The sequence below is a fragment of the Pelodiscus sinensis genome, chromosome 1 (assembly GCF_052426305.1).
Source record: "Pelodiscus sinensis isolate ZL-2025 chromosome 1, ASM5242630v1, whole genome shotgun sequence".
Classification (NCBI taxonomy): Eukaryota; Metazoa; Chordata; order Testudines; family Trionychidae; genus Pelodiscus; species Pelodiscus sinensis.
This window is the reverse complement of record NC_143052.1, coordinates 116,420,924-116,448,606: the sequence shown is the minus strand read 5'-3', so window position 1 is coordinate 116,448,606 and position 27,683 is coordinate 116,420,924. Positions and strand designations below refer to the sequence as shown.

General features: G+C 42.6%; 1 protein-coding gene across 16 annotated transcripts in view; it reads right to left on the bottom strand.

Moving 5' to 3' along the window:
- The window catches only part of PLEKHA5 (pleckstrin homology domain containing A5), a 240,472-nt gene that overhangs the window by 83,445 nt on the left and 129,344 nt on the right, over positions 1-27,683 (bottom strand). For all 16 annotated transcript variants that reach the window (XM_089769630.1, XM_075897764.2, XM_089769580.1 and 13 more), the window contains 3 exons: positions 19,252-19,356; positions 9,181-9,253; positions 568-668 (listed from right to left, as the gene is read on the bottom strand). In XM_089769630.1, the coding sequence (XP_089625756.1) occupies positions 568-668; positions 9,181-9,253; positions 19,252-19,356 (279 nt within the window). The remainder of the gene's footprint in view (positions 1-567; positions 669-9,180; positions 9,254-19,251; positions 19,357-27,683) is intronic.

Here is a 27,683-nt window from a genome sequence, read left to right as displayed (position 1 = left end):
ATATGGAGATAGCAATTCCAAACTACCAAGGTGCGATTTAAAAATAAAGGAGCTGCTAAACGATGACATATGCCAAGTTAGCTCCTTCCTCAAGTTTAGCAATTGTCTATAGACATAACAAAACCATTTGCACACTACACTACATTGTTTACATCATCTGCATACAACAGGGGTGGGCAAAGGGGCCATCTGCCATGTCTTCTCCTGCCCTGCAAGGGGGTGGGTGCCTAGAGACAACTGCCAGCTGTTCTGAACAGCTGGCAGTTCCCTTTATGCAGGGGGCATGGCAAAGACTTCACATGCTCCCCCAGGCCAATCAGGGTCTGTGGGAGGGGGAGTATGAAAGTGTCCTGGCCCCGCCCCTTCCGGGATGGCCAGTGGCCACTTTAAAAATTAGTGAAGTGGTCACCTCATCTAAAATTATTGCCCATCCCAGGCATACAGTATTATGCAAAATCAATCTCACAGGCTGTTTCTGTCTCGCCTATCATGCATAAACACACAGTGAAAAGTGTTCTGCACTCCAAAGTATATATATTTGTTTAAAGTGAAAATGAATGACCTCACCTTAAAAGCGTATTTGCGGTTAATATGATCCTCAGAAGAAAGCATCGATATGTGAAAACTAGGTAGAAGTATGCTCCCCAATATTCCCTCTTCTTTTTCATCTAAAATATAATATTTGGTTAGAATTGGAGTTTTATACACATGGTATGTTTATTTAGACTTTCCTTTCCCATATTTTTCATTCATTGAGAAATGACAGAATTCAACTGTATTCAGTCTTTGATGACAGATTTCAAAAGATGACCAGCACTGACAAAGAACAATAAGAATATTTTATTTTGATACCATATTGTTTAGCTTTTCTTGACCCAGATCAGTAGTAGGGAACTTGTTGATGGGAGGGAAAGAGAAAGTACATCAACACAGAATCAAGCAGCTGGATAGAGCATTGGGGCCAGCCAGGGAACTGAGTTAGGTAGGGCCTAGGAGTGGATGTGCAGCAGGTGCTACTAAATGGGTTAGTCTGACCCTCCCATGTCCCACATTCATGTCCTCACCCAGCCTCTTTGGGATGTGTAATGCCCCAGCAGCGAGTGACCAAACAGCTTTGATGAATTTAGATAATCCCACTAAGGTTCCTGTCTGAATAGCCACAGAGGGTTCATTTTAAAATGTTTTTGGTGAAAACCATAGTAAATATTGTACTAATCAAGCATAATGGAAAATTCAACTGTTCTCTGAAGACTTGTATATTAAACTCAGATACTAAATTTGATCACTGAAGTGGAAAATAGAATTTTAATCCTGCTTTAACTACATCTCTCAGCTTACAGTCACTACTAGCATGCCCACAGCAAAGACATATTGGAGAAACATTCAAGGGAAAGAATCTGCAAATCAGAAATTACTAGGTGAATGTTATATTTCACTGACACATTGCATGTCTAGCCTTGATATACCTTAAGATATGCTTCCACAGATGACACAATTTGTTCATACAGGTATATGGGATGCCTGTCTCTAATGACAGCTATGAAGCACAATGACAGCATTTTTCCAAACTTAGCATACAGACACCAAGACAAACTATAACAGAAGTGCTATGCCATTGATGCCTTAGATAGAGCAAAAGCAGGGCCATCATCAGGGTGCATTTCTAGGGAGCTTCTAACACAGGGCTGGGCAATTTTAGATGGTGGGACCACTTCACTAATTTTTTTGAAGTGGCCACGGGCCACCCTGGAAGGGGCAGGTCTCTGACAGAAGGGTTGGGCCAAGACACTTCCATGCTCCCCCTCCCACAGATCCTGATTGGCGAGGGGGAGCAAGTGAAGTCTTTGTCCCACCCCCTGCCTACAGAGAACTGCCAGCTGTTCTAAACAGCTGGCGGTTCCCTCTAGGCACCCACCCTCTTTCAGGGCAGGAGGAGACTTTGCAAGCTCCCCCGCTCCCACTCACTGCCCCCGTCCTGCAAGGGGCATGCAGCACTCGCAGGGCAGGGGCAGGGAGCAAAAAACTTCACATGTGCCCATTCCTCTCCCAGACCCTGATTGGCTTGGAGGCAGTAAAGTGGCAGGGTGTCCATGAGCCAGATTTGGCTTGCAGAGGCCCATTTGCCCACCCCTGTTGTAGCAGCAGTGCTCTAAAGGCAGATGGCTGGTGAGCCTCCAAAGAGAGGTGACCCATACTGCATCTGGCATTTCTTGTACCTTGCATGGCCAGCCATTTTTGGGAGGGCTACTGCTTCCCAAGCCTCTTATATGTACTGCCCATGGGTAATCTCAAAGAAGCCAATGAGACTTACTCATATGCAGATCAACACCTAAGGGTAGAATGTTTCCCAATCAGACTGTCTCCTGCATCCACTTTGAACACATGTAAACAACTGAAAAAAGCATGTAAGTCACTTAATAAAGAGCTTTTTGTAGTTAAAAAATTTGTATCTCACCAAAAAAGGTTGGTCCAATAAAAGATATAACTTTACATTTCTTTGAAAGAGTAACAGACAAAAGACAGTGACAAAACCACTTGCATCCCACTGTTTATTCAGTAAAACTTGCTCATACATGAGAGCAGAAACACTTTAAAAATAATTTTTAAAAATGATGGCCTCTGAGCCAATTTGCACATCCTTTCCAACTATTGACTGAAGTCAGACATATTCAATTACAAAACTGTTTGAAATCCCACATGGCAATATTTATGCTCATTAATATTTACATTCCTCTAGTATTTTAACTGGACTGAAGACCAACAAAATCGATACTACAAATCACACATTTTTCCATAACCTGAACTGTTAAAAGTTTCTACAGAATTTTAGATTTACACTACAAAAAGCACTCTGATAATATGGAGCTACACTTATCTCATATAACCAGAAGGGACCTTCAGAGGTCATCAAGTCCAGCCACCTGCCTTCACTGGCAGGACCAAGTACCATCCCTGACAGATTTGCCCCAGATCCCTAAACGGCCCCCTCAAGGATTGAACTCACAACCCTAGGTTTTGTAGGCCAATGCTCAAGCTGCTGAGCTCTCTCTCCCACAGTAGTGTGAATCGGACATTTTAGTTGCATGTCTTGGGAGCCAGTCCCACACTGCCCTGTAGCAATGATAAGATGGAGATGCAACAACAGAATAGAACTGCTGTGTCCAACCAGTTCCGAAGCACTATTGTGGTTACTGCTATAGCAAACTAGCCCCACTCAAAGGGCCAAATAGCCACATGTGGCTAGAATGTTGGAAACCACGATTACAGAAGATTTTGGTTTCCACTCACCATCCTGACAATGCACACAGTCCAGGTGCCCCAGCTCACAGGTCAGTTTTGCTCCCTGCTCTGGGCAAATTCTGTGCAGCAGCAGGGGAAGCATGCGCTCAGCTAGGTACTAATAGTGCTTCTGGCCATGATACTTAGTACCTAAAGTATTACCCACTGCTGCTGGGAAGTCTGTGAAACACCAGAGGCCTTCCTGGACCTGTGCTAGGGCTGTGTGCACACAGATTAATACTAAGGCTCAGATCTTTCAAACCCACATGGTCCTGGAACTCTGATTCTGAGTCTTTGATTAGCTCAATTGGCTATTAGGGGAATAAGGGCCTGGGGTCAAGCCCAGTCTTGCATGCAGCTCTCTCTCTCTCACACCCACCACCCCCCCCCCACCCACCCCCCTGGAACTAGCCTCCATGTTGGGGTTTAAATACATGGGCTAGTAGAGTTGGCATTTGCGTTTTAAAAATGGCTGTGAAGACAGTTCTTTGAAGTTGTGGCTTGGGCTCTGAAACCTATGGAGGTGGTGGGGCTACAGAACCCAAAACTACAGTCTGAGCTGCAGCTTCAAAGGGCTGTCTAACACAGCTATTTTTAGAGCAGTAGCAGGAGCTCCACTACCCCAAATCTGTCCATCAGGGCTGGGAAGTTCGATCCCATGTGCATCAATGTGATGTACAGACAAACCCTGGGGCTATGGTTTTGAGCCCTATATTAGCTCAATTGGTGTGTGGCTACAAGGGGAGTTATAGTCTGGGCTCCTGCTTCATCTTTTCTCTACAGTCCAGAATATTTAAAAAAAAAAATCTTGAAAGGGCTTCTTGACATGGAATGCAACAGAGAAAATGCTATTGGGTGTCCACACTGACAAGCTACCAGCACATTAGCGTGACTACACTTGTGGTTTGCAGCACAGTTGCGCCACTTGCAGTAACATCCTGGGCAGCTATCCTACCGAGCACCTCTTCCTCTTCTGCTGCAGAGGCTTCTGGGGAGGTGCAGGGCATCTTGGGTCCTATCCCAATGCCCCACAGTGCATCACTTTGCATCCCAGCAAACCATGTGCGTCTGTCTGCATTTGGCTTGTGTGCTATATACTCTGCTTCCTCTGTGTGTGGAAATGGATCCCCAGCTATTGACAAAAATACTGATAGATCTCACTAGCACATCACACATGGCAGTTGAGTTATTCCAGAAGCTGTGAAGTGACAATGAGGACTCCAAGCAGCGTTAATATGACATGAAATTTCTTGTGGCATTCATGGAGACGCTGACTACAGTGGAACGTCACTTTTGGGCTCAGGAAACAAGCATTGAGTGATGGGATCAAATCACCATGCAAGCCTGGGATAACGAGCAGTGGCTGCAGAACTTTTGGACCAGGAAAGCCACTTTCCCCGGACTGTGCTCTAAGCTTGCCCCTATCCTGTGACACAAGGACGCACGAACAAGAGCTTCCCTGCGGTCAGTCATCAATCGTTTGGAGTGGGAAAGTCAAACACTGGACTCACGACTGATGGTCTTGCACACTTCCATTAGCACATCCTGCTCCAAAAGACCATGAATCAGGGCAATGTGCATGAAATCATGGATAGTTTTGAACAGATGGGCTTCCCAAACTACAGAGGAGTGATAGATGGCATGCATAGTCCAATTCTGGTATCTGACCACCTAGCCTCCCAGTATATTAACCACAAGGGGCATTTCTCCATGAGTCTGCAGGCGCTTGCGGATCACTGTCATTGTTTCACAGCAGGCTAGTTTGGAAAGGTGCATGACGCACGCATCTTTTAGAATACTGGCCTGTTCAAGAAGCTGCCAGCAGGGACTTCCTTCCTGGACCAGAAGATCACTGTGGGGGAAATGGAAATGAGCAGTGTGATCTTTGAAGACTCTGCTTACGCCTTAGTGCCATGGTTCATGAAACCATACATGGGGAGCCTTGACAGCAGCAAGGAGCGGTTCAATAAAAAGGTGTCTCAGGGTACGTCTACACTGCATTCCTCTTTTGAGAGAGGAATGCAAATGCAGAGGAACGAAATTGCAAATGAAGCACGGATTTGAATTTCCTGGGCTTCGTTAGCTCCCAGACAGAATTATGCTATTTCGAAATACCCTATTTCGAAAAAATAAATGCAGTCTAGACACTGTTATTTTGAAAGAAAACCCTTCTTTCAAAATTACCCTTAAACCTCATTTTATAAGGAGTAAGGGTAATTTTGAAAGAAAGGTTTTCTTTCAAAATAACAGTGTCTAGACTACATTTATTTTTTCGAAATAGGGTATTTCGAAATAGCAGCCGGACGCGATTATGCAAATGAAGTGCGGGAAATTCAAATCCGCTCTTCATTTGCAATTTCGCTTGGCTGCATTTGCATTCCTCTCTCGAAAGAGGAATGCAGCGCAGACATACCCTCAGATACAGAATGACTGTGAAGTGTGCTTTTGGCCATTTGAAGGCTCTCTGGTGAAGTCTGTACAATAAGCTGGACTTGCCCAATGATAAAATCCCTCCAGTTACCACCATGTGCTGTACCCTCCATATCATCTGTGACGGGAAGGGTGAAAGCTTCACTCAGGCCTGGTCTACATAGCCTGAAGGCAGAGTTTGAACAGCCTGACACCAGGGCTTTTCGAGGAGCACAGCACGAGGTCATAAGGATGAGGGATGTCTTGAGGCAGCCATTTGATGCTGAATGTCAGTAAAAGTTGTTGCTATGCATGGGAGTGCAGTGGCTATCTTGCTAGTGGTTTCTGACATGCACTGGACTTAAAGCCACAGTCACCGTAGCTTTGCTGGGGGTATGCTCTTTCTTTCTTGCTTGCATGTAATGGAATACAGATTTCTTTGAAAACACATGTGAAGCATGAAACAAACATCTGCACTATGAGAGACAGGGAGGAAGAGTGGAGAAGCAGGAGGTAAAAAACACCCTGAGAATTTCACAAGTTTGTATTTGTCCATAGTTCATATGCAGCCCAACTATCCAATATGCTATGGAAAGGAGGCTTCAGTTCATCAAGGCTCAGCTGTATGCCGTTTGGCACTGAGTACATTGGCAACAGGTGGTGGTTGAGCTGGCAGATGTGAAGTGTGGCAGATGGCACCTGAGGACAGAGTGGTGCACAAATTGTGTTGATTGGAACAGGGAAGTATACTGGAAAAAGTTTTGGGACACCAGCTGGAGAGGAGGGGGAAATTGTGCAGCTGCTCTATGTGCAGTGCTAGTAGTGCCTCCAGAATGTTCGTTTGCCAGCTGCATCATCCACAGCTTCCGACAGCTGCAAGTGGCTCACCTCTTCGGGGATACAAAACAGCTCCTGAGTGCACGTCTCTAAAGATGCCAAGTCCTCCTCTGACTGAGTCCCTCCTCCCCTTCACACACTGGGCCACAACTTTCTCCTCCTGCCTCGGTCCACTGCTGGATGATCCAAGCCACCGAGGTATTCACATGGGTCTTTGGAGTGGACCTCAAGTATATCATCCAGCTCTTTCTAGTACCTGCAGTTTGTCGGTGCAACACTGGAGCGGCAGTTTGCCTCCTGTGCCTTGTAGTAGACATTTTGCAGGGTGTCCTGGTCATGGCCCCTTTCGTAATTCCTATGGCTGGAGCGCAGCTGGGACTGGACTGCCTCCTCTCACCAAACACTGACGAAGTCTAGTACCTCAATATGGCTCCAAGCCAGGGTTCTCCCGGTGCGTGAAGCAAGCATGACCAGCTGGAGAGAGGCCCTGAGAACACACAATGTGTCACCGAGCAAACAAGAAGGGGACTTTCAAATTTCAAAAAGAATGCAAGGGTAGGTCTTGGTTACCTAGTCAGTCACCTGAGCAAGGCAAGAGTTCAAACAGATGACAAGAGAGGCTAGAGGAAGGGTGCCCCACGGTGTCCACTATGGCACCCCAGTGCACTATCCAGAGTGCAGCAAGCTCTTTGCTTCTTGCAGAGGTGGTTTACGTAGAATGCACTAACTGCAGAGCCACTGAGCAATAAGTGTCTTGCCAGGGTGGACACTGAAAATCACAGCACTGGAGGCTGATTTACTGCACAGTAGCTTGCCACGGCAGGCTTGACCTATGAGTAAAAGTGGAAGTTTGAGCCCAACCAGCCGAAGTCTATTGACCTCGGCTGGGACACTTTCTGATGCAGGCTGCGTGGACATACCCTCAGACTTTTAGGTATTTTTTTTAAAAAAAGCGCTCTCAACCAACCCAGAATATTAAGCACATAAAACTTCCATGGGCTATGCAGACATACTCCTAAAGGGTTTACTACAAGTAGGCAAACATTATAGAAAAACCACAGAATGTGCACTGGGCCACTTAACTAAATAAAATAACTGAAGCTCAACCAATGTCTCCATGTCTAAATTATAGTCCTACTGAGTAGACTGATTTTGACTCAGCAGTGGTTTATCTGATAACATGTAATCTTTCAAGTGCTGAATGCAAGCATGCTGACTGCATTCCAATAAAGCTTTTTTGCTTTGAGGCTTCATTTACCTTTATTAGCTTAGAAATGTGCTGCAAGTTTTTCCTACCAATCATTAAATAATTTTCACCTCAGAACAAACTGAAAACGCCACACCCCTCAGTCGTAGTCCAAACTTAGTGAATTTTTTTTGTGTCTGAATTATGGCTTGTACCTCCTCTCTCACGAGAGATCATGAATCATATTTCATGTTGGTATTTATGCTGCATCATCCAATGCTCCCAGTTTCCTCAACAGTATCAAAAATGGAGATTGAGAACACCACATGTAATATTTTTATCATTTCAGACATCTATGAGTACCCCAAGAGAGCTGGGAGGATCACAGAAATGGCTTTTGACTCTCCATTAACACAAGCATCACTGGCTCTGCCCTTCATATTTGTCTCCAATTTCCCCTGAAATTAAAATTTACCTCGGCCTATCTACTCACTGACAGAGTTTTAAAAATGCGAGCAAGGTAGTGAAATTAGAAGTAAATTATTTATGCAACCTTTTGTTTTGCCTGGCAAAGCAGGCTTTCAGATGACCAAATGAGAAAGGGAGAATGCCCCCCGCATATAATGAAGTGGTGAATGGAGAAGAGGAGTTACCCTTTTAATGGCAAGAGTTGCTGGGCTGGTAGCAAAGTGGTCATTGTCCCTTTAAGTCTCCTCCTCCCTAGAAGGTTTGCTTCCCCTGTTCCACATAGGAAACAATAGGAAAAGGCAGACAAGGTCAGCAGGATTACTTACCCCAATCCCACACAGGTGACGGGAGAAAGGGAGAGTATTTATACTCAAAGCTGTGGCAGAAATGCCCCCCCTGGACCAGGCAAGCTTGTGGTGGATGTCCAGTGCAGATACTCCAAAGTGAATGGATTTGGTGATCTCATGAAATGGATTGGTGAAGGACTTTAAAAAGAATGGGTTTAGGGTTCCTATCCTATAACAGGTAACGTGAGGAGTTAACCCCCTTCCTTATAGAACCATCATAGGAGGAGAGTGTCTGGGAGTAACTCTTCATCCCAATAGTTAGTTGGCTGGGACCAGCATGGATAAAGAGGAAGCCCCCTGTGTGTATGGCAAGGATAATGGAATTACTTGCCCTGTACTAGTCTGTCTACCACATATTCCCAGATATTTAGACCACAGCCAATGCCCCGTCTTGCTCCTGACATAGCTGGACAAACACAATGTCAGCAGGTGGTTTTGACCTAGAAAGTGCAGCTAGTTTTAACAGGGCACTGATTTTGCATATCAAAATTAACACCCTTTCAATTAGAAGATGGGGCTAACTTTATTTTATACCCTCAACTGTAGCGTGTCTGTGTGTCAGGGGAACAGTTTATGGTAACTCTTTCAAATTTTTTGAAAGATGCAAAAATTTTCCCATTTTCAAAGTAAAACAAAAAACTTTAGAAAACTTACCTCTGTAATAGAAGAGGCACAGATCAGAAAGCACAAACCATCGTTTCTTCCACAGCTTCATACCAGTACTATCCTACATTAAATCAAAGTGTTCAAGTAAGAATTTTTCAGACTAACAACAATTAATGCCTCATACTGGAAATGCTATCCATTGATTTTCTTATGTAAGAGCACGTTTTATGCACATTTGATTTCTTAACACAATCCTGTCTTCAAATACCAAACTGATTATCTGGAAAGCCTACAGCTGATCTGATTAAAGAATACATGACTTACAAGTCTGGTATTTTAGGAACTTACAGACTACAATTTACACTAAATGGGAATTAAAAAATAAACGTGCACATTTTTAGACAAACTACATGAGCAAATATTTTTAAAGTTATCTTTATCCTTTGTTACTTTTCATATCAAGTGTGTGCCAAACTACTGACACCACCAGTATTCATACATATAGAGCAAATTTCTGTTCAATAATTAAAAAAAATAATTCCTAAACCAATTTCATTTGCTTTTATGTATGTAACCAATTTACAGTACATTTCTCAGAATGAATGACTGCCATCATTGATGCAGCGTAAGAAAGATAAAGCATTGCAGTGTGCACATCCTGGTAAAATAAGATTTAATAAATATTTTAATCTACTCCAAGAAGAAAGGTATGCGTGAATTTTGAAAGTATCCTCACGGTAAATGGGGTTTAAAGTGATATTCAAGGATGGTATTGCATTAAAATTCTAACCTTTACATACACTTAAATAAGTATTTTAAAACAATAAAAAGAAGAGTCATTACATTTTTTGCCTCTCTTTTCAGTTTTGCTCCCTTGGTAAAAAACAAGATTACCCAGAGTATAAAACCTACTTTTTCTGAATAATTTTATCTATACTTAGCAACCCTTTGCCACTGAAAGTTTACATAATTAGAATACTTAGCACTTTATGTAAACTTGCATCAGAAATGCTTTACAAGATATTAATGAATTAAGTCTCCAACACTGAGGTATTCACACTGCACAGATAGAGAAACTAGCAAGTAAAGGTCAACTGACTTACTGAATTAAGGTCACAAACTACATCAAAACTAGAATGCAGGAATCCTGACTAATAGAACTGTGCTTTAGCACAAGGACATCAACTTTAAAGCCTTTAAATGCTTGTAAACAGCATTTTTATTAATCCAACTCAACTGATAGCTATAGGAATTAAGAAGAGTTTCCATGTCATGCCCACAACTGCACTGCTTCTCAAACATGAGGGATTTTCTTTTTTTCTTTCCTTTCCATCACCAGACCAAGATTCATAAGATTGGAGTTGATGGTTCCGGTACGGCAAATACTTTATTCCTGTAAAGCAGCATTTCCTAAACTATGGTCCGCAGCCCGGTACCAGGCCGCGGAAAAAAAATGCTGGGCCTCAGTGTGCCTGGTGGCTGCCGGCCCTTAGGCCGATTCGACCCATGTGGTAGAATCGGGCCACGCACCCCTGCACCCGGAAGTGCCGGCGAGTCACGAGCCGGGCCCTGCTCCAGCGCTATGTGGAGCTGGGTCTCTCCCCAGCTCTGCCTGGAGCGGGCCCCGCCCCTGCGCGTCCTCCTGCCCTGCCCCCTCGGCCCCGGACATCTCTGCCACACACAGTTCCTCCTCGCCGCCTGCCGCCCGTGCGCGGCGTTGCACGTGGGCAGGAAGGACGCCTGGGCGTGACGTCACGGCCCGGGGTTTCGAAACCCGCGGGAGGCACGTGGCGGGGCCTGGCTGGCTCCGGGTTCGGCCTCCGGGCCCTGAGCGCAGACCCCAGCCCCGCAGCATGGAAGGAGAAGGTGGGAACCGGCTCGTGTGGTGGCGGCGAGGAAAGGAGAGGGGGAAGGCACCAAGGGACAGGGGTGCGGGAGAGAGAGAGACAAATGCCAGGGGGGCAAGTGCAGACCATGAGGGAAAGGGCAGGAGGGGCGGTATCAGTGGGAGGGGGACAGGGTGATGCTGGGAGAGCAGGAGGGGGAAGGGCACTGGAGGGGGAGGTGCTGGGAGAAGGCTTGAAAGAAGGGGTGGGCATGAGGAAAGTCAGGATGGAACAAATTGTGTGTGAGGGCACAGAGGGGCAGGAGGGGTAAGGGGCAGAGACTGGTGAGGGGGTGGATATTAGGGAAAAAGAGGGGAAAAGGAGGCACCAGGAAGGTGCAGGGCTAAGGAAAGGTGCGGGTGCCAGGGGATTCTGGGGTGAGGAGGAGGGGAGAGCTGGCCACCGGAAGCAGAACTGGACAGGGGAATCAGGGCTGGCTGGGGAGATTGGGGGGCTGGTGGAAGCAGGGCTGCCAGGGGGTGCGAGGTTGCGGGCAGGAAGCTGGCCGGGGAATATGTGGGTGGGGTGGGAAAAGTGGCCGCTGGAAGGAGGGCTGGACGCAGGCAGCGGGGTTGGCCAAGGGAGACTGGGAAGAGAAGCGGGGGAGAACTGGCTGCCAGGGAGGGGGTTGGGGAAAGTGGGGCTGGCCAGAGGCGCAGCAAGGGGAGCAGGGGGAGGAATGAATCGGCCTCCAGGAAGTGGAACTGACCCGACCCCGTTCCTCTCTCCCCCCCACCCACAAAGCATTAGTCTGGCACAGGGATTCTACTGTCATGTAATCCCCTCCCCCCCCCACACACACCCCTGGAGTAGTTGCGAACTATCTGCCTGGTAGACACTCTCATGCAGCCTGGTAAACACACTCATGCAGCCTGAGCCTACCAACTGATACATCTAGTAATAATACAACTTACCTCCTGAGAAAATACCAGACATGTTATATGTCTGGTATTTTCTCAGTTTGTTTTTTATGTGTTTATATTTTTGGGCTGCAAAAAGCAGAACTGAAAAAAAAGGGTTCCAATTAAAGTAAAAAGTTTGGGGAAACCCTTTCTATCTGTCTTACAGCCCATTTATCCAATCCATATTCCTTAACTTGCTGGCAAGAATATTGTGGGTGACCATATCAAAAGCTTTGCTAAAGCTGGCACTGGGAGATTTGGGAGGACCAGAAACAACTTATTTGAATATTCATCATTTGATTAATGAATATGCAAATGAACATTACTGGTCCTCCAAAAGTTCGTGAATGGATTTATGGTCCCCGTGGCAAAAAGTTTGGGAACCCCTGCTGTAAAGTGAATTCATTTGCATATGATGTATGTGCAAGCTACTATTTACTTTCTATTAGCTGAGTGTCATTACACAGCAATTGCTCAGTGTTTTTCAATAATGAAAAAAATAAGAATTGGTTTTACAATCAGATTTGGTAGAAAAAATACAGAATGATTTGAGAATGATGTTGTGTGTAATGATCTTATACATCTCAAGACTCAAATTACTATTTTCTCTAACTAAATAGAACAGGAATGCTATTACTAGATAATTTATCAGATAATCAAAACTGAAGATTTCATATTATACGCAGATAGCACTCCAAATCACTCAAATCAGCTGAGTTGGGTCACTATCATTGCAATTAAGTAAACAGCACAGAAATCTATAGCATCTGCTTACCATCTGAAACCACCATTCAATGTTAAAATAATGTTGTCCATATGCCACTCCCCCATTTGAGTTTATCTGCTGTAGTCTTTTCGTTTGTTAACCCATTAAAGAGGAGACGGGTAGGGGGGCTGCTCCAGCCAGCTGAGTTGCAGCAGTCCCCTGCACCCGCCACGGACAGGGGCTGCTCCTGACAATCGCAGCAGCCCCTGCCTGCAATACAAGACTGTTTGCAGTGGGGCCCTTGGAGGGGAGCTACTCCAGCTCCAACCAGTTAACCTTTCACATCCCTAATACTAACCTGACAAGACATTACATGTATCTGAAAAAAATGTGTGTTAAGTAAGAGGAACTACCCCTAGTCCTGAGCATTCCAATAAGAAAAGTTTATCAACAAAAGTGTATCTTCCTGTAAAAACAAATTGCAAAGACATAGCTCTGGATAAAAAAGGAGAGGTTACTCACCACTACAATAATTTGAGTTTTCAAAATGTTTTGCTGCTTTGTATTCTCCTCTGAAAGATGTAAGCATGTTCATATACTCTCAACTGGAGATTATAAAAAGCCAAAATCTCAAAGAAGTGCCTTGTGCTCCCAGGTAAGGTCATATAAGGTGTGAACCCACCAACAAATCTAGTTCCTCCTTTACCACAAAGCCAGAAAGTCTCCGCAATAGAAAAGAAGATGGACAGGATGTGGGGCATCCAAAGGGAACAAAAGATCTCAAAGAACTCAAGTTATTCTACAGGTAAGTAACTGGGTCAAGTATGCATCTTATACTTCTCTGTAGCAGATTCCCAAGCAGTTTCTCAGCACTGCAACAAGTGCTGTGGAGGCAAACCAGACAATTCAGAGGCAGTGAAGATACTATTAGGTCAGGACAGAGATGTGATGGTGTAATGTATGGTAAATGTGAATGGAGAACCAGACTGTTGCCCTGAAGATTCCCAATACGGGGACAGCCCTACAGAGGACTACAGAAGTGGACTGAGCCCTAATGACACCATATGCTCCTTTGGAGCGGAAGAGATGACATTCTACATTGCTTGAAGCTGCAAAGAGGTCTACCTTGGGGAGGCCTCAGATCTGGCAAATGCTGAGGAAAATGAAGCTGTTGAGCTTCCCATACATGGTCTTGATGGACGGTTCTGCTCAGGGAGTCTGTGACTATTTTGAAGACCTGGTTGGTAAATCTCCATGATGGAAAAGCACCAGTACCACAGTCTTAGTAATTCTGTGCCAAAAGACTGGGATTCTGCTCCCCGGTGGAGTTTTTGTAGTACACGCTTACTGTTGTCTATCACTACCCTTGAAAAGTGCCCTGAAAGGAAGTGCTAATACACAGACTGCTATTAGTTCCAGGATATTAATGTGGAGCAATGTCTCTTGTGAGGACACACTGTCCTCTGCTGTGGCACCAGGGAAGAAGTGTCCCTCATAAGTGGTTTCTAGAGTGTTGAATGTGAAAACTGAGTTCCAACAAAGACCTTTAGCGGGTTTTTCCACCACCTGAAAGAGTCTACTGCTTACACAGGTATAATGACTGGTTAAGAAAGACTGTCTGAGGTGTACGTAGTACTTAGCCATGCCTGAAGGCACCTTAGATGAAGGCTTGCATGCAGTGTAATCAACAAGACAGCCAACACATGGCCCTGCAGTTGCAGGCAGATTCTTGCAATAACTAGGGGCTGTGCTGTAAAGATAGTCTGGACACATGGGTTTAAATATCCCATTTAAATATCCCCTGCGGCATTTGCATTTACATGGCTGCCGCTTTTTTCCGGCTTGGGGATAAGCCGGAGAAAAGCGCCAGTCTAGACGTGATTCTCCGGAAAATAAAGCCTTTTCCAGAGGATCTTTTATTCCTACTTTCAAGGAAAAAGGCTTTATTTTCCGGAGAATCACGTCTAGACTGGCGCTTTTCTCCGGCTTATCCCCAAGCCGGAAAAAAGCGGCAGCCATGTAAATGCAAATGCCGCGGGGGATATTTAAATCCCCCGCGGATTTGCAATTGCGATGTGTCTCATTAGCATCCCTTTTCCGGAAAGGGATGCCAATGTAGACACAGCCATGAAGAATCTGTTCTTATGTAGGAAAGCCCAAGCAAGTAGGGAATCTAGCATGGGCCCAATAACATCTATTTGCATGGCTGGTATTAACAGACTTTATTACAGTGACAGAGACAGATATAGGGTTCAGACCTTGGTTGCCAATTGAATCTCTTTGGCAGGAGTGGCCTCAGAGGAGAAGTTGTCTAGATATGGAAAGTTGTAATGCCAAATTGACAAAAGCATATCACTACTGCTGAGGGGAACTTTGAGAAGGCTTCATGGCTGTGGAGATCCAAGAGGGAAAGTCACTATTTTGGTCATGTTCTGAGCCTGTGAAAAAATGCAGAACACACCTGTAGAAGGGATGAACAGCCACATGAAAGTAAAGTCTTCGAGATCCAGGGAGACAAACTAGTCTCCCTGACCTAGTAATAGGACTATGGTAGCTACCATGAACAATCAGAAGTACTTCTATAGGAGACAAGTGTCGAGTTATTGGCTTCCAGCTGCCTCCTCTTCTGGAATCCAGGAGGTATTTGGAGTAAAACCCTCTTCTGACAAATTCAGGGGAACCTGCTTAATTACTTCCCTGTTTTAGGATATCTTCACAAGAAGGATCCCTGAAAAGGAATAGACAGGATAGAATGGAAATGGACAGAGTATCCACTAGTGACCATCTTTAAGATCCACTTGTTTGAGCTGATGAGCTGCTTGAAAGATGACAGAATTGCACAGAAAATTCAGAGAATAAGTTGTCTGAAGACCTTGACCAGGTTGTCAAACTGGTAATTTGAAGATGCAGGCTGGATAGTTCTGGAGAACGGTGGTCCTTATTTCTAGGGATCTGACGTCCTGTAGTGGGCTTTGTAGATCTAGCATTAATCTGGTGCAAGTGCTACTGATATGATTGAGTATTTTGATGCTTAAGACTTGCCAAAGCATCTATTTGTTGCAGGCCAATATATTCTCAGCAGGCAAAACGTTGCCCTTGAGTCTTTTAAGAGAATGATGTGAGAAGTTCATGTTGCCACTAAAGAGTATTTTACACCTCTCTCAGGAAGCCAAAAGATAGGAGTTAAGATGCTCGCTACATAACTACAGCAGTGGCTAAGGCCTGTGAAATTGTGTTGACAGCATCAAGAGCAGCTCTGGCAATCAACTGACCCTCTTAAATAAGGACTTAACTTTGCTCCCTATGGTTTTGTGGTAATTCAATAATATTAGTGAACTTAGAGTAGGTTTGGTACTAATGGCAATTGGAAGTCTTGGCTATTTGAACTCTGGGACAAGAGTATTGGCATTATGACTTACCCCTCCTTTTAGAATCTTTGGATGGAGAAATAGATTTTCTTCTTTTTAAAGTTTCAAGCTCCAGAACCAACCTTTGAATTCCTGAAGTCACCAACACAGCCTGAAACGCTGAGGACAATGTTCTGGGAACCGGGGAGTGGATGAGGAGCGGATGGACACAACAGATCACATCACAGCTAAAATGTTTTCTACTGAAAGGAGAGTCACTCTAGTCCTGGGGGAATTTTGCACTTGTTGCATTTGGAGTCATAGTAAAATTGCAGAATTTCCTAAAGACTGACTCTAGCTTCTCATTCCTTATAAGATCCGCCTTTAAAATCAAGTGGACTTTACACTGCAATAGGACATGAGTTGCTCTGAGACATTCAAAATACCCTAACTATAGGGAAAAGACCTGTGGCAGGTCTGGGCTGGATTCAAATGCAGAGGTCTAATGCATAAAACAGAGAAATGCCATAAGCCACAATGGGGAAGGAGGCTTAGGAACTCTCCAAACACGAGCTGTGCTACCATTAAGAAAATAACTATGCAAAATAAAAACTAACTAAAACAAAAACAACAAAGAAAAAGCAAATGAAAGCAGCAGATTGTTCTGTTTAAAGCCACAGGTAGTTTAGAAGGAACGGGAGTGGCAGTGAGACTGCGATTCCTTTTATATACTTGTGTGAGGGCACGAAGGACTGCTCTCTTTGGTACACCCTATGCTTTTTGAAAACTCCAGTCAAGAGAGTACAGGTGTGCACGCATCCTATTGTAGACATCTACTCAAAGGAGTATTACAGAGTGGAAAAGAGGAAAATAAATTCACTTTCAGAAACAAGAAATTACAGTATACACCGACCACATCTAGATGCACTGTTCTTTGAATTACCTGGTTAATATTTACCACTCATGGCACTGAAATATTCTGACTATACCACTTGATTCTCAGTTGGTCCTAATGTACCTCAGAATAAAAACTCATCCAGGAATTTATTGAAAATTTTACCAATTTTCCCACCAATTATTTGATTACATGTCTGTGACACTAGATATATTCAGGATGTTTTAATGGTTTTTTTTTAATACTACCTTCATGTGATTCTATTGGCCATTAATAAGCTCTAGGGTAAATGACTTTGCTGAGCCTATGTGTACAGAAGAAATTAAGTGGAGGGGAGCGGATGGTGGAACACTTGGGGAAGAGACAGGATGGCCTTGGAGCCCCACAGCCAGGGGTCAGAAGCACCGTCGTGCAGTCACAAGGCTATAATCTCAGTCTCCGGCCACAGCCCGTGGACATTACTGGGTGATGCTTACCAGGTAATGGTTAACTGGTGCCCGGGATCAGTTCCCGGCCTGCAGTCTGCCATAGGCAAACAGCTACTTCAGCCCTGCTGGGTCCCTTGGCAGGCTGGGAGCCCCATGTGGGGCTGGGAGCAGGGAATCCCACTGACTGAGGGCTGCTCCAACCAGGCTGGAGCTGTCTCCCGGCCAGGATCCCACTTAACTGATTAACTGATTAAATGGGATTTTGCATCCATAATATCAGCACAAAACAGGACTCATGAAAAGTCAGCTGTAAGAACTCAAGATTCAGTAAAACTGAAGAAGCAATTAGCAATTTAAAAATAAGACAATGACAATTATTCAAGAAAAAACACCTACAAACTGAGAGCAATGAAATTTTGAAGTCACAGTTAATTGCATTAATGCGTAAATATTAGGAGTGTCAAATGTTTAAAAAATTAAACATGATAATGACTCTGACCTAGCCCTGGACACTGTGCAGTAAGTCCTGTCCTCTCCAGGCCATCCGGTACTATCAGCTGAGCCCAGCACAGGATCAGAGCCACCAGATGGGTCTTCCCCAGTTCCACTCCCTATCCCACAGTGATTTACCTTTCTGCCAGCTTCCCTGGGCACCTGAAATATACTGCAGGGGAGGGCAGAAATGAATGCTCTCATGTTTTCCCTTTGCTTCTCCATCAGAAAGTCATTTTTCTGTGGGGGAAGCAATGAAATATGCAGGGAATAAATTCAGTACACGCACTGCAAAATAATAAATATTTCTTACAAATAATTGTATTTCTTCTTATAATATGTATCTATGAGTTTGAATATTTTGTATGGGAGTTAGGCTATTCATTCCACCAAAAATATATTTTTAGTCCAATATATATTTTTTCACCTAAGATGTTAAACTGGCCATAAATTAAGAAGTGAAATTAGAACAAATTCAAAAGCAAGTCATAAAGAAAACATAGAAAGCTCACATTACCAAACCTTATGGTCCTTTAGTCTGCAAAGGATGGATAAAAGTATAGACTAGGAGAAAATCTAAGTATTGGGGGGAGGGGGGGGAAGCCACTGCCACTCCAAATCAAGATCAGCCAGTGCTTGAGGTAGTTAAATTATTAATGCTTTAGTCATCTATCTAAAAAGTGTACAGACAAATTATTATAGGCCATTTTTCCCCCATCAGTCAACTGGAATGTGCTTGGCAATTGTGGTTCCAATACTTAGTTTCATAACTTCCCCATCCCCCAATACCTCTATTTTCACTTAAAATCACCAGTTTGTTTTCTGGTTGTTCTTGATAGCACCCTCCATATGCCACAGGTTTTCTTGTGTAGGAGCTAATAGTACTGAACTGCTGATTGCAAGAATGCACAACACATAAGGAGATTCTCAAAAGTATAAATTGCAATTAACTTTCAATAGGAGTTGTTATTTACACTTTTAAAAACCTTCCCTTCGTATACATTAGTAACTAAAAAAAAAATCTCAAATCACTCAATATATCTATATTTTACCAATATTCAAGCCAAAAATTATCCCTGAATAATAAATATCAAAATATTTGATCAGTCACTCTTGCCCCATCTTCCCAGAGAAGTATTTAGTCTTCCATCCATCCCTGATACGTACTTGCCAGGCTGACACCAATCTCCCAAATTCTTTCAGATATTACAGATCTCTGAATGTATAACATTTTCCCCTCTCTCCTCTTGTGCTTCTGAAGGGAATACAGAAAGTAAACCACTATTCCTACACTTGCTAGCTGCTTTTATTAATTTTTAGCATGTCTTTTAATCAGTAGGTGATATGAGTTAATGAAAGGCAACACACATGCATCAGAAAAAGTTACCACCTCCACTTCAATGTTTCACATAAACTACTGTCTATCATGCAATAATAATAAACAGGAAAAAAAATGTTAATACCTGCTTGTAAAGCCACCCCCGTCTGATGACTGGTGCATTAGGATTCCTCTTTATTGAGTTTGATCTCTTTCCAAAATTATGAACCTTCTTTGAAGATCGTGATGTCTAAATGGAATCAACATGTTAGAAAATGCACCATCAGTGTCTATTAATGCTAGGAAATTGTTATACTTTTTTCCCTCTAACCATGTTCCCCCTTGAGAATTGCAGGATATTGCTTTGTTCCTTTTCAGACAAATACATACTGTAATTGTCATGCTGGTTCTGCTGGCTATAGGATTTCACTAAATTTTCTGCAGTCAGAAAGAAATCCCAGTGCATAACAAGAACATTGTAAACAGAGATTTAATAGCATTTTTTAAAAACAAAAACTCAGCACACTGTTCTAAGACAGGGTTTGAAGAACACTTACAAGAAAATACAAGCACTAACAGAGAATTAAAACTATGATAGATGTCAATTAGGAAAAGCTGCTCCAGCGCAACACCTTGGTGGGAAAAGCCCAGCTTTATTCTGCTCCTAGCAAAGCCAGGTCACTGGGAAAGAGGCCAGATTTCTATTACAGTGCAATCTCTGGCTTCTGATTGAGACTTTTGTACCCTCTTCTGGTAAAAAAAAAACCCTTTCATTCTGTCCTCTCCTCACAATCTTCCTGTTCATTTTCACTTGCTTGCTACAAAAGGGAAAAAGATCTTCACTACTCTACCTCTTGATGTTTTGGTTCTCCTTCTCATGTAATTCCAGCATTCAATTCCGATGCTGCATATGTTTTTTTTCCCCAAGCTGCTACAGAATGAAATGAAAGTGATTCTTGGTAATTTAGAAGAACAGCTGTGAAACTAACCACAGTCCTGTTCTTTTCATTCTTCTGCCTCAAAGGAATGAGTAGCAGCAGACGCACTAGAGGGGTTTACCATATCTTGAATACCACTTGGCATCACTTTCCATTTAACTTTCATTTGGAAAGTTAGTGTTGCAAAAAGATGGAAGCCTTTTTAAAAAAATATGTCAGTTTAATTTCTGCAAAAATTAAGGACTTTGTGGTCAGTACATTGACAGGGAAAGTTTCCCTTTTATCAAGAGCATGGGACTAGGAAACAAATGTCCTAGGTTCTATTCCTGTCTCTGCTACAAACTTACTGCTTAATTTTGGACGAGTCATACAACTTCTGCACCTCAGCTTAATCTAAGTGCTTGTATCCACTAGGCTGGGGATCGATGCTGCAGCAATTGATCCATCAGCCGTCGATTTATCGTGTCTGCTTAGATCCAATACATTGATCTCTGAGTGCTCTCCAGTCAATGCTGGTACTCCTCCAAGACTAGAAGAATAGCCCACATCGACCTTGATACACACAAGACACTGTAGTAAATATGTCGACTTCAGCTAAGCAAATAGTAGATTGATTATAATTTGTTGGGGGAAGTCAACATGGTTTCTGGAAAGGGAAATCATGCCTTACTAATCTGCTAGAGTTCTTTGTCAACAAATGTGGGCAAGGGGATCCAGTGGATATCGTATACTTAGATTTTCAGAAAGCCTTTGACAAGGTCCCTCCCCAAAGGTTCTTAAGTAAATAAGTTGTCATGGGATAAGAAGGACGGTCCTTTTGTGGATTGATAACTTGCTAAAAGACAGGAAACAAAGGGTAGGAATAAATGGTAACTTTTCCAACTAGAGAGAACTAACTAGCGGGGTTCCCCCCCACAGGGTCTTGTTCAGGTACCAATCCTATTCAACTTATTTATAAATGATCTAAAGGGGTAAACTGTGAGGTGGCAAAATTTGCATATGATACCAAAGTGCTCAAAATAGTTAAGATCAAAGCAGACTGAGAAGAGCTTCAAAAAGATCTCACCAAACTAAGTGATTGGGCAACAAAATGGCAAATGAAATTTAATGTTGATAAATGTAAAGTAATGCACATTGGAAAAAATAATCCCAACTGTACATACAATATGATTGGGACTAATTTGGCTACAACCACTCAAGAGAGAGATCTTGGAGGCATTGTGGATAGTTCTCTGAAAACATCCACTCAGTGGGCAGTGGCAGTCAAAAAAGCAAATAGAATGTTAGGAGTCATTTAAAAAGAGATAGAGAGTAAGACAGAAAATATCTTATTGCCTCTATATAAAACCATGATATGCCCACATCTTGAATACTACGTACAGATGTGGTCACCTCATTCCGAAAAAAGATATATTGGCATTGGAAAAGGTTCAGAAAAGGGCAACTAAAATGATTAGGGGTTTGGAACAGGGCCATATGAAGAGAGATTAAAAAGACTTTTCAGCTTAAAAAGAGGAGATTAAGGGGGAAGGGATATGACAGAGGTCTATAAAATCATGACTGGTATGGAAAAAGTGAATAAGGAAAAGTTATTTACTTATTCCCACAATATAAGAACTAGGGGTCACCAAATGAAATTAAAAAGTAGCAGGTTTAAAACAAACAAAAGGAAGTTTTTCTTCACTCAACACAGTCAACCAGTGGAACTCCTTGCCAGAGGATGCTGTGAAGGCTAGAACTTTAACAGGGTTTAAAAAAGAGCTAGATAAATTCATGGAGCTTAGGTCCATCAATGGCCATTAGCCAGGAGGGGTAGGAATGGTATTCCTAGCCTCTGTTTCTCTGGAGGTGGGTGGCAAGGAAGCGGGGGGGGGGGGGGGAGGGGGGGAGAGATCACGTGAGGATTATGTGTTGTCAACTCTCCCTCTGGGGCATCTGTTATTGGCCACTGTCAGCAGACAGGATACTGGGCTAAATGGACCTTTGGTCTGACCCAGTATGGCCATTCTTATATATGTAGGATCAATGGTGCGGGTTAATATAGACAGGGCCTAATACTGATGACATATTTACAACTTCAAAGGAGAATTTTAAAGCTGTAATTAAGGGTTGTCAGGAGCGTTAAGATACTCTGATATAATACTATTATTGCTTTTCATATCTACTTGTGGTCTACAACAGCTCTAACCTAGAAAAACAATTGCACAAGTTTTGAGGAAATGACAAATGTGAAAAGTATACAAAGACATGACACAGCCAACACAAATGCTGAACACAGGTAGTTATGGCTTTGCTCTCAAAAACAACTGGCTGTCTTAGTAATAGCATATGATAGCTCTTTGCATAAATTAAGCAGTGGGAGCAGAGTCACCATTTAGATATTACAGATCAACAACAGAGCACTGAGTTCTCTCTCAGACTAGGAACCAATACAATAAGAGATAAATACGATTTCAATTGGAATTGACTGTCAGAAGAATACACATTTCAATGTGCCCACTGCATGTAATGATTGAATTTCATCGCTGCCCGTAACAGAATATTTTCCATATAAACAGCAGGCAATATTAAGACACTAGCACCAAAAACATAGGAGATGAGGGAGAAAAACAATTTTTAATTTTAATACAAATTTCAAAAGGAAGAGACTTTTTTCTGAAACTGATGTTTGTTTCCTTGGAAGCATCTAATGATTATTTCGCTACCAAGTTTGTAAACTGAAAAGTTTTCATCTGAAAACATCCACTCAGTGTGCAATAGCAGTCAAAAAAAGCAAACAGAAAAATAGGAATAATTAAAAAAAGGGATAAAAAAATATGACAGAAAATGTCATATTGCCTCTATATAAAACCATGATACACCCACATCTTGAATACTATGTACAGATACGTTCACCTCATCTCAAAAAAATATATTGGCATTGGAAAAGGTTCAGAAAAGGGCAACAAAATTTATTGGAGTTTGGATTTATTGGGGTTTCCATGTGTGGAGACTGAAAAGACTTGGACTTTTCAGCCTAGAAAAAAGGAGACTAAGGGGGGGATATGATAGAGGTCTATAAAATCATTACTGGTGTGGAAAAAGTGAATAAGGAAAAGTCATTTCTTTATTCCCACAATATAAGAACCAGGGGTCACCAAATGAAATTAATAGGCATCAGGTTTAAAACAAACAAAAGGAAGTTTTTCTTCACTCAGCAAAGTCAACCTCTAGGACACCTTGCCAGAGGATGTGGTGAAGGCTAGGACGAACAGGGTTCAAAAAAGAGCTAGATAGATTCAGGCAGGTTAGGTCCATGGGGTAGGAATGGTATTCCTAGCCTCTGTTTCTCTGGAGGTGGGTAACAGCGGAGGGATCACGTGAGGATTACTTGTTGTGATCTGAGTATCTGGTATCGGCCACTGTCGGCAGACAGGATCCTGGGATGGATAGACAGTTGTTCTGACCCAGCATGGCCATTTTTATGTTCTTAACCATAGATTATTAAAAATTCTGTAGTGTCAGAATGCACTTTTAATTAAAAACCTTGTTGAACTGAACAGGACATTTGGATTAGTTTTCAAAGGAACATTTCACGTAACACTGCATACTGTTTTTTACCTTAATATGCAGCTTTTGTGAACCTTATTCTGTGAACAACAGCATAATGTCTTAATAAAGATTTTTGGAGTATAAAACCCTTTTTTTATTTTAAGGGGTTGACATAAGCCCACAAGATGAAAAGCAAGAGTGAAGAGGCAGTTTTAAATTCATCTGGAAGACAACAGCTGAAGAAAATCTGATTTAGGAAACAAGCTAAACTCATATTAAATATAACACAATTCAAAACAAAAGTCAAGAGGGTAATAAGGCTCAATATTTTAGTCTGAAAAACTCAATCCACCTTCAGGAGAATTCAGCAAATAAAGCTATACAAATAATGAAACCATTTCAATTCTAACAATTGTTTTCACAAACATTTCCCCATGCCCCACTAAAGAGATGATTACTAAAGCGGGGGGGGGGGGAGGGGGGAATTTTCACTGAAATGACTTATTTTTGGCTAAAAATGTAGTTTTGATTTGTCTAAACTCTGAAAATTTGATAAGTTTGTCAAATAGTTTCAATCAAAAAAAATCACAGGGGAGACTTTGATGTAATTCACAAAATGGATAGAAAGTGTTTTAATCCCTCCTTTTGAAGCTGTTTCAGTCTGCATTCTGATTAATCCCTGGCCCAGCAGAAGTGAGAATGACACTATACACCATGGGTGGAAAGAGGACAAGGAGTGATAGGGCATTCACCTGGAAGATAAGTTGTTGATCCAATTATTATCTTTTATACACCATAGAAAAGTTTCAGCAGAAGAAAGATACCCTCTCAGAATACCCAATATTCAACGAATACGGAATTCCCTTGCAATGAGACAGACAAGTTAAAATCCCTTTCCACAGCAAGCAGATAGGGAAGTTTAACCTGCATCTCTCACATCGTAAGTAAATGCTGGTTTAAAGGCTGAAAATGAGGCAGAAACTCCAATACCAACAACAGTCATTTGTGAATCTAGCCCTTCCTTTCCTCTCCTTGTAAAAGGCAGTCAGAAATGAATTTTTTTTTTTTTTGAAAAAACAGCTATTTCATAGAATCATAGAACATTAGGACAGGAAGGGACCTCGAGTCCAGTCCCCTACCCCCATAGCAGGACCAAATACTGTCTAGACCATCTCTGATAGACATTTATCTAACCTATTGTTAAATATCTCCAGAGATGGGGATTCCACAACCACCCTGGGCAATTTATTCCAGTGTTTGACTACCCTGACAGTTAGGAACCTTTTCCTAATGTCCAACCTAAACCTCCCTTGCTGCAGTTTAAGCCCATTGCTTCTTGTTCTATCCTCAGAGGCCAAGATGAACAAGTTTTCTCCCTCTTCCTTATGACACCTTTTAAATACCTGAAAACAGCTATCATGTCCCCCCTCAGTCTTCGCTTTTCTCAACTAAACAAACCCAATTCTTTCAGCCTTCCTTCATAGGTCATGTTCTCCAGCCCTTTAATCATTCTTGATGCTCTTCTCTGGACCTTCTCCAATTTCTCCACATCTTTCTTGAAATGCAGTGCCCAGAACTGGACATAATACTCCAGCTGAGGCCTAACCAGCACAGAGTAAAGCAGAAGAATGACTTCTCGTGTCTTGCTCACAACACACCTGTTAATGCAGCCCAGAGTCATGTTTGCTTTTTTTGCAACAGCATCACACTGCTGATTCTCATTCAGCTTGTGGTCCATTATAACCCCTAGATCCCTTTCTGCCATATTCCTTCCTAGACAGTTGCTTCCCATTCTGTATGTGTGAAACTGATTGTTCCTTCCTTTACATTTGTTTTTATTAAACTTCATTCTGTTTACTTCAGACCATTTCTCCAATTTGTCCAGATCATTTTGAATTATGACCCTATCCTCCAGAGCAGTCACAACCCCTCCCAGCTTGGTATCATCTGCAAACTTAATAAACATACTTTCTATGCCAATATCTAAATCATTGAAGAAGATATTGAACAGAGCCGTCCCAAAACAGACCTCTGCGGAACCCCATTAAGTTATAACTTTCCAGTAGGATTGTGAACCATTAATAACTACTCTCTGAGTATGGTTATCCAGCCAGTTATGCACCCACCTTATAGTAGCTCCATCTAAGTTGTATTTGCCTAGTTTATTGATAAGAATATCATGCGAGACCGTATCAAACTCCTTACTAAAGCCTAGGTATACCACATCCACCGCTTCTCCCTTATCCACAAGGCTCGTTATCCTATCAAAGAAAGCTATCAGATTGGTTTGACATGATTTATTCTTAACTAATCCATGCTGTCTGTTCCCTATCACCTTGCCACCTTCCAAGTGTTTACAGATGATTTCCTTAATTATTTGCTCCATTATCTTCCCTGGAACAGAAGTTAAACTAACTGGTCTGTAGTTTCCTGGGTTGTTCTTATTTCCCTTTTTATAAATGGGCACTATACTTAAGCTTTTCCAGTCTTCTGCAATCTCTCCTGTCTCCCATGATTTTCCAAAGATGATAGCTAGAGGCTCAGATACCTCCTCTATCAGCTTTTTGAGTATTCTAGGATGCATTTCATCAGGCCCCGGTGACTTGCGGGCATCTAACTTTTATAGGTGATTTTTAACTTGCTCTTTTTTTATTTTATCTTCTAAACCTACTCCCTTCCCACTAGCATTCACTATGTTAGTCATTCCTTCAGACTTCTCTGTGAAGACCGAAACAAAGAAGTCATTAAGCATCTCTGCCATTTTTAAGTTTCCTGTTACTGTTTCTCCGTCCTCACTGACCAGTGGGCCTACCCTGCCCTTGGTCTTCCTCTTGCGTCTAATGTATTTATAAAAAATCATCTTGTTTCCCTTTATTCCCATAGCTAGTTTGAGCTCATTTTGTGCCTTTGCCTTTCTAATCTTGCACCTGCATTCATGTGTTGTTTGCCTATATTCATCCTTTGTAATTTGTCCTACTTTCCATTTTTTATTAGACTCCTTTTTTATTTTCAGATCATGCAAGATCTCGTGGTTAAGCCAAGGCGGTCTTTTGCCATATTTTCTATCTTTCCGACACAGCGGAATAGCTTGCTTTTGGGCCCTTAACAATGTCCCTTTGAAAAATTGCCAACTCTCCTCAGTTGTTTTTCCCTTCGGTCTTGATTCCCATGGGACCTTACCTATCAGCTCTCTGAGCTTACCAAAATCTGCCTTCCCGAAATCCATTGTCCATTTATCTAGCATTACTAATTTTTCATCAAAATCCTTCAACATTTTCTAGTATGCAGTATACAAACAAAACGGTCTCTGCGTGTTCTAAGAACGAATGATGCAACTCTCATATCCACTCTATCATTTGATATAACAGAGAGTAAGACCCACAAATTCCTTTTTGTTTGCAAATTGTCAATGCATCCAAATGCTGCTGACAATAATAGTAATTTCAACTCCTCACACTGATTCATGTCACAAATGCACATCCTTCGGTTTAGTAACCAAGTACAACACACTTCAACATGCATCTTACAGGCTCATACAGTTTATTAACTGAAAAAAACACTTCAGTTAACAGTGCATTGCTTGAGTTTCCCAATACTAGTTAATAAACAGAACACTCTAGATACTTGTAAAATTTTATTTTCTACTGTCCAATAACAATCTCAGCTCATGCACAGGAGTTCTAGAGCAGGGGTGAGGAACCTAAGGCCTGAGGACTGGATGAAGCCCCTAGGTCGCCTGGATATGGCCCATCAGGCTTAGGGCTCCCCCCAGCATTGGAGAGTCCATGCTGGCACTCCAGGCCCCCCACTTCATTTTTTTGTGGATGAGCAGCTCCCAACCCAAAAAAGATTCCCTACCATTGCTCTAGAGATCTCAAGACTATGTGGAAGGGGTATATCACCAACCATTGAATTCTGTCCTCTTCATCCTCCCTCCCCAACAGTTTTGTCCTCCCTCCCAAATCTTCCTGTGGTTCTTCATCTTCCTTCCCCAGGACTAAGAGAGGGGCTTAAGTAGGGTCCCCACTTCTTCTTCCTAGGCTGGTTGTTGCAGGGAAGGGAGAGGAGCATGGGATGCTGAAAGGAGAAGTCAGGATGTGGCAGAGCT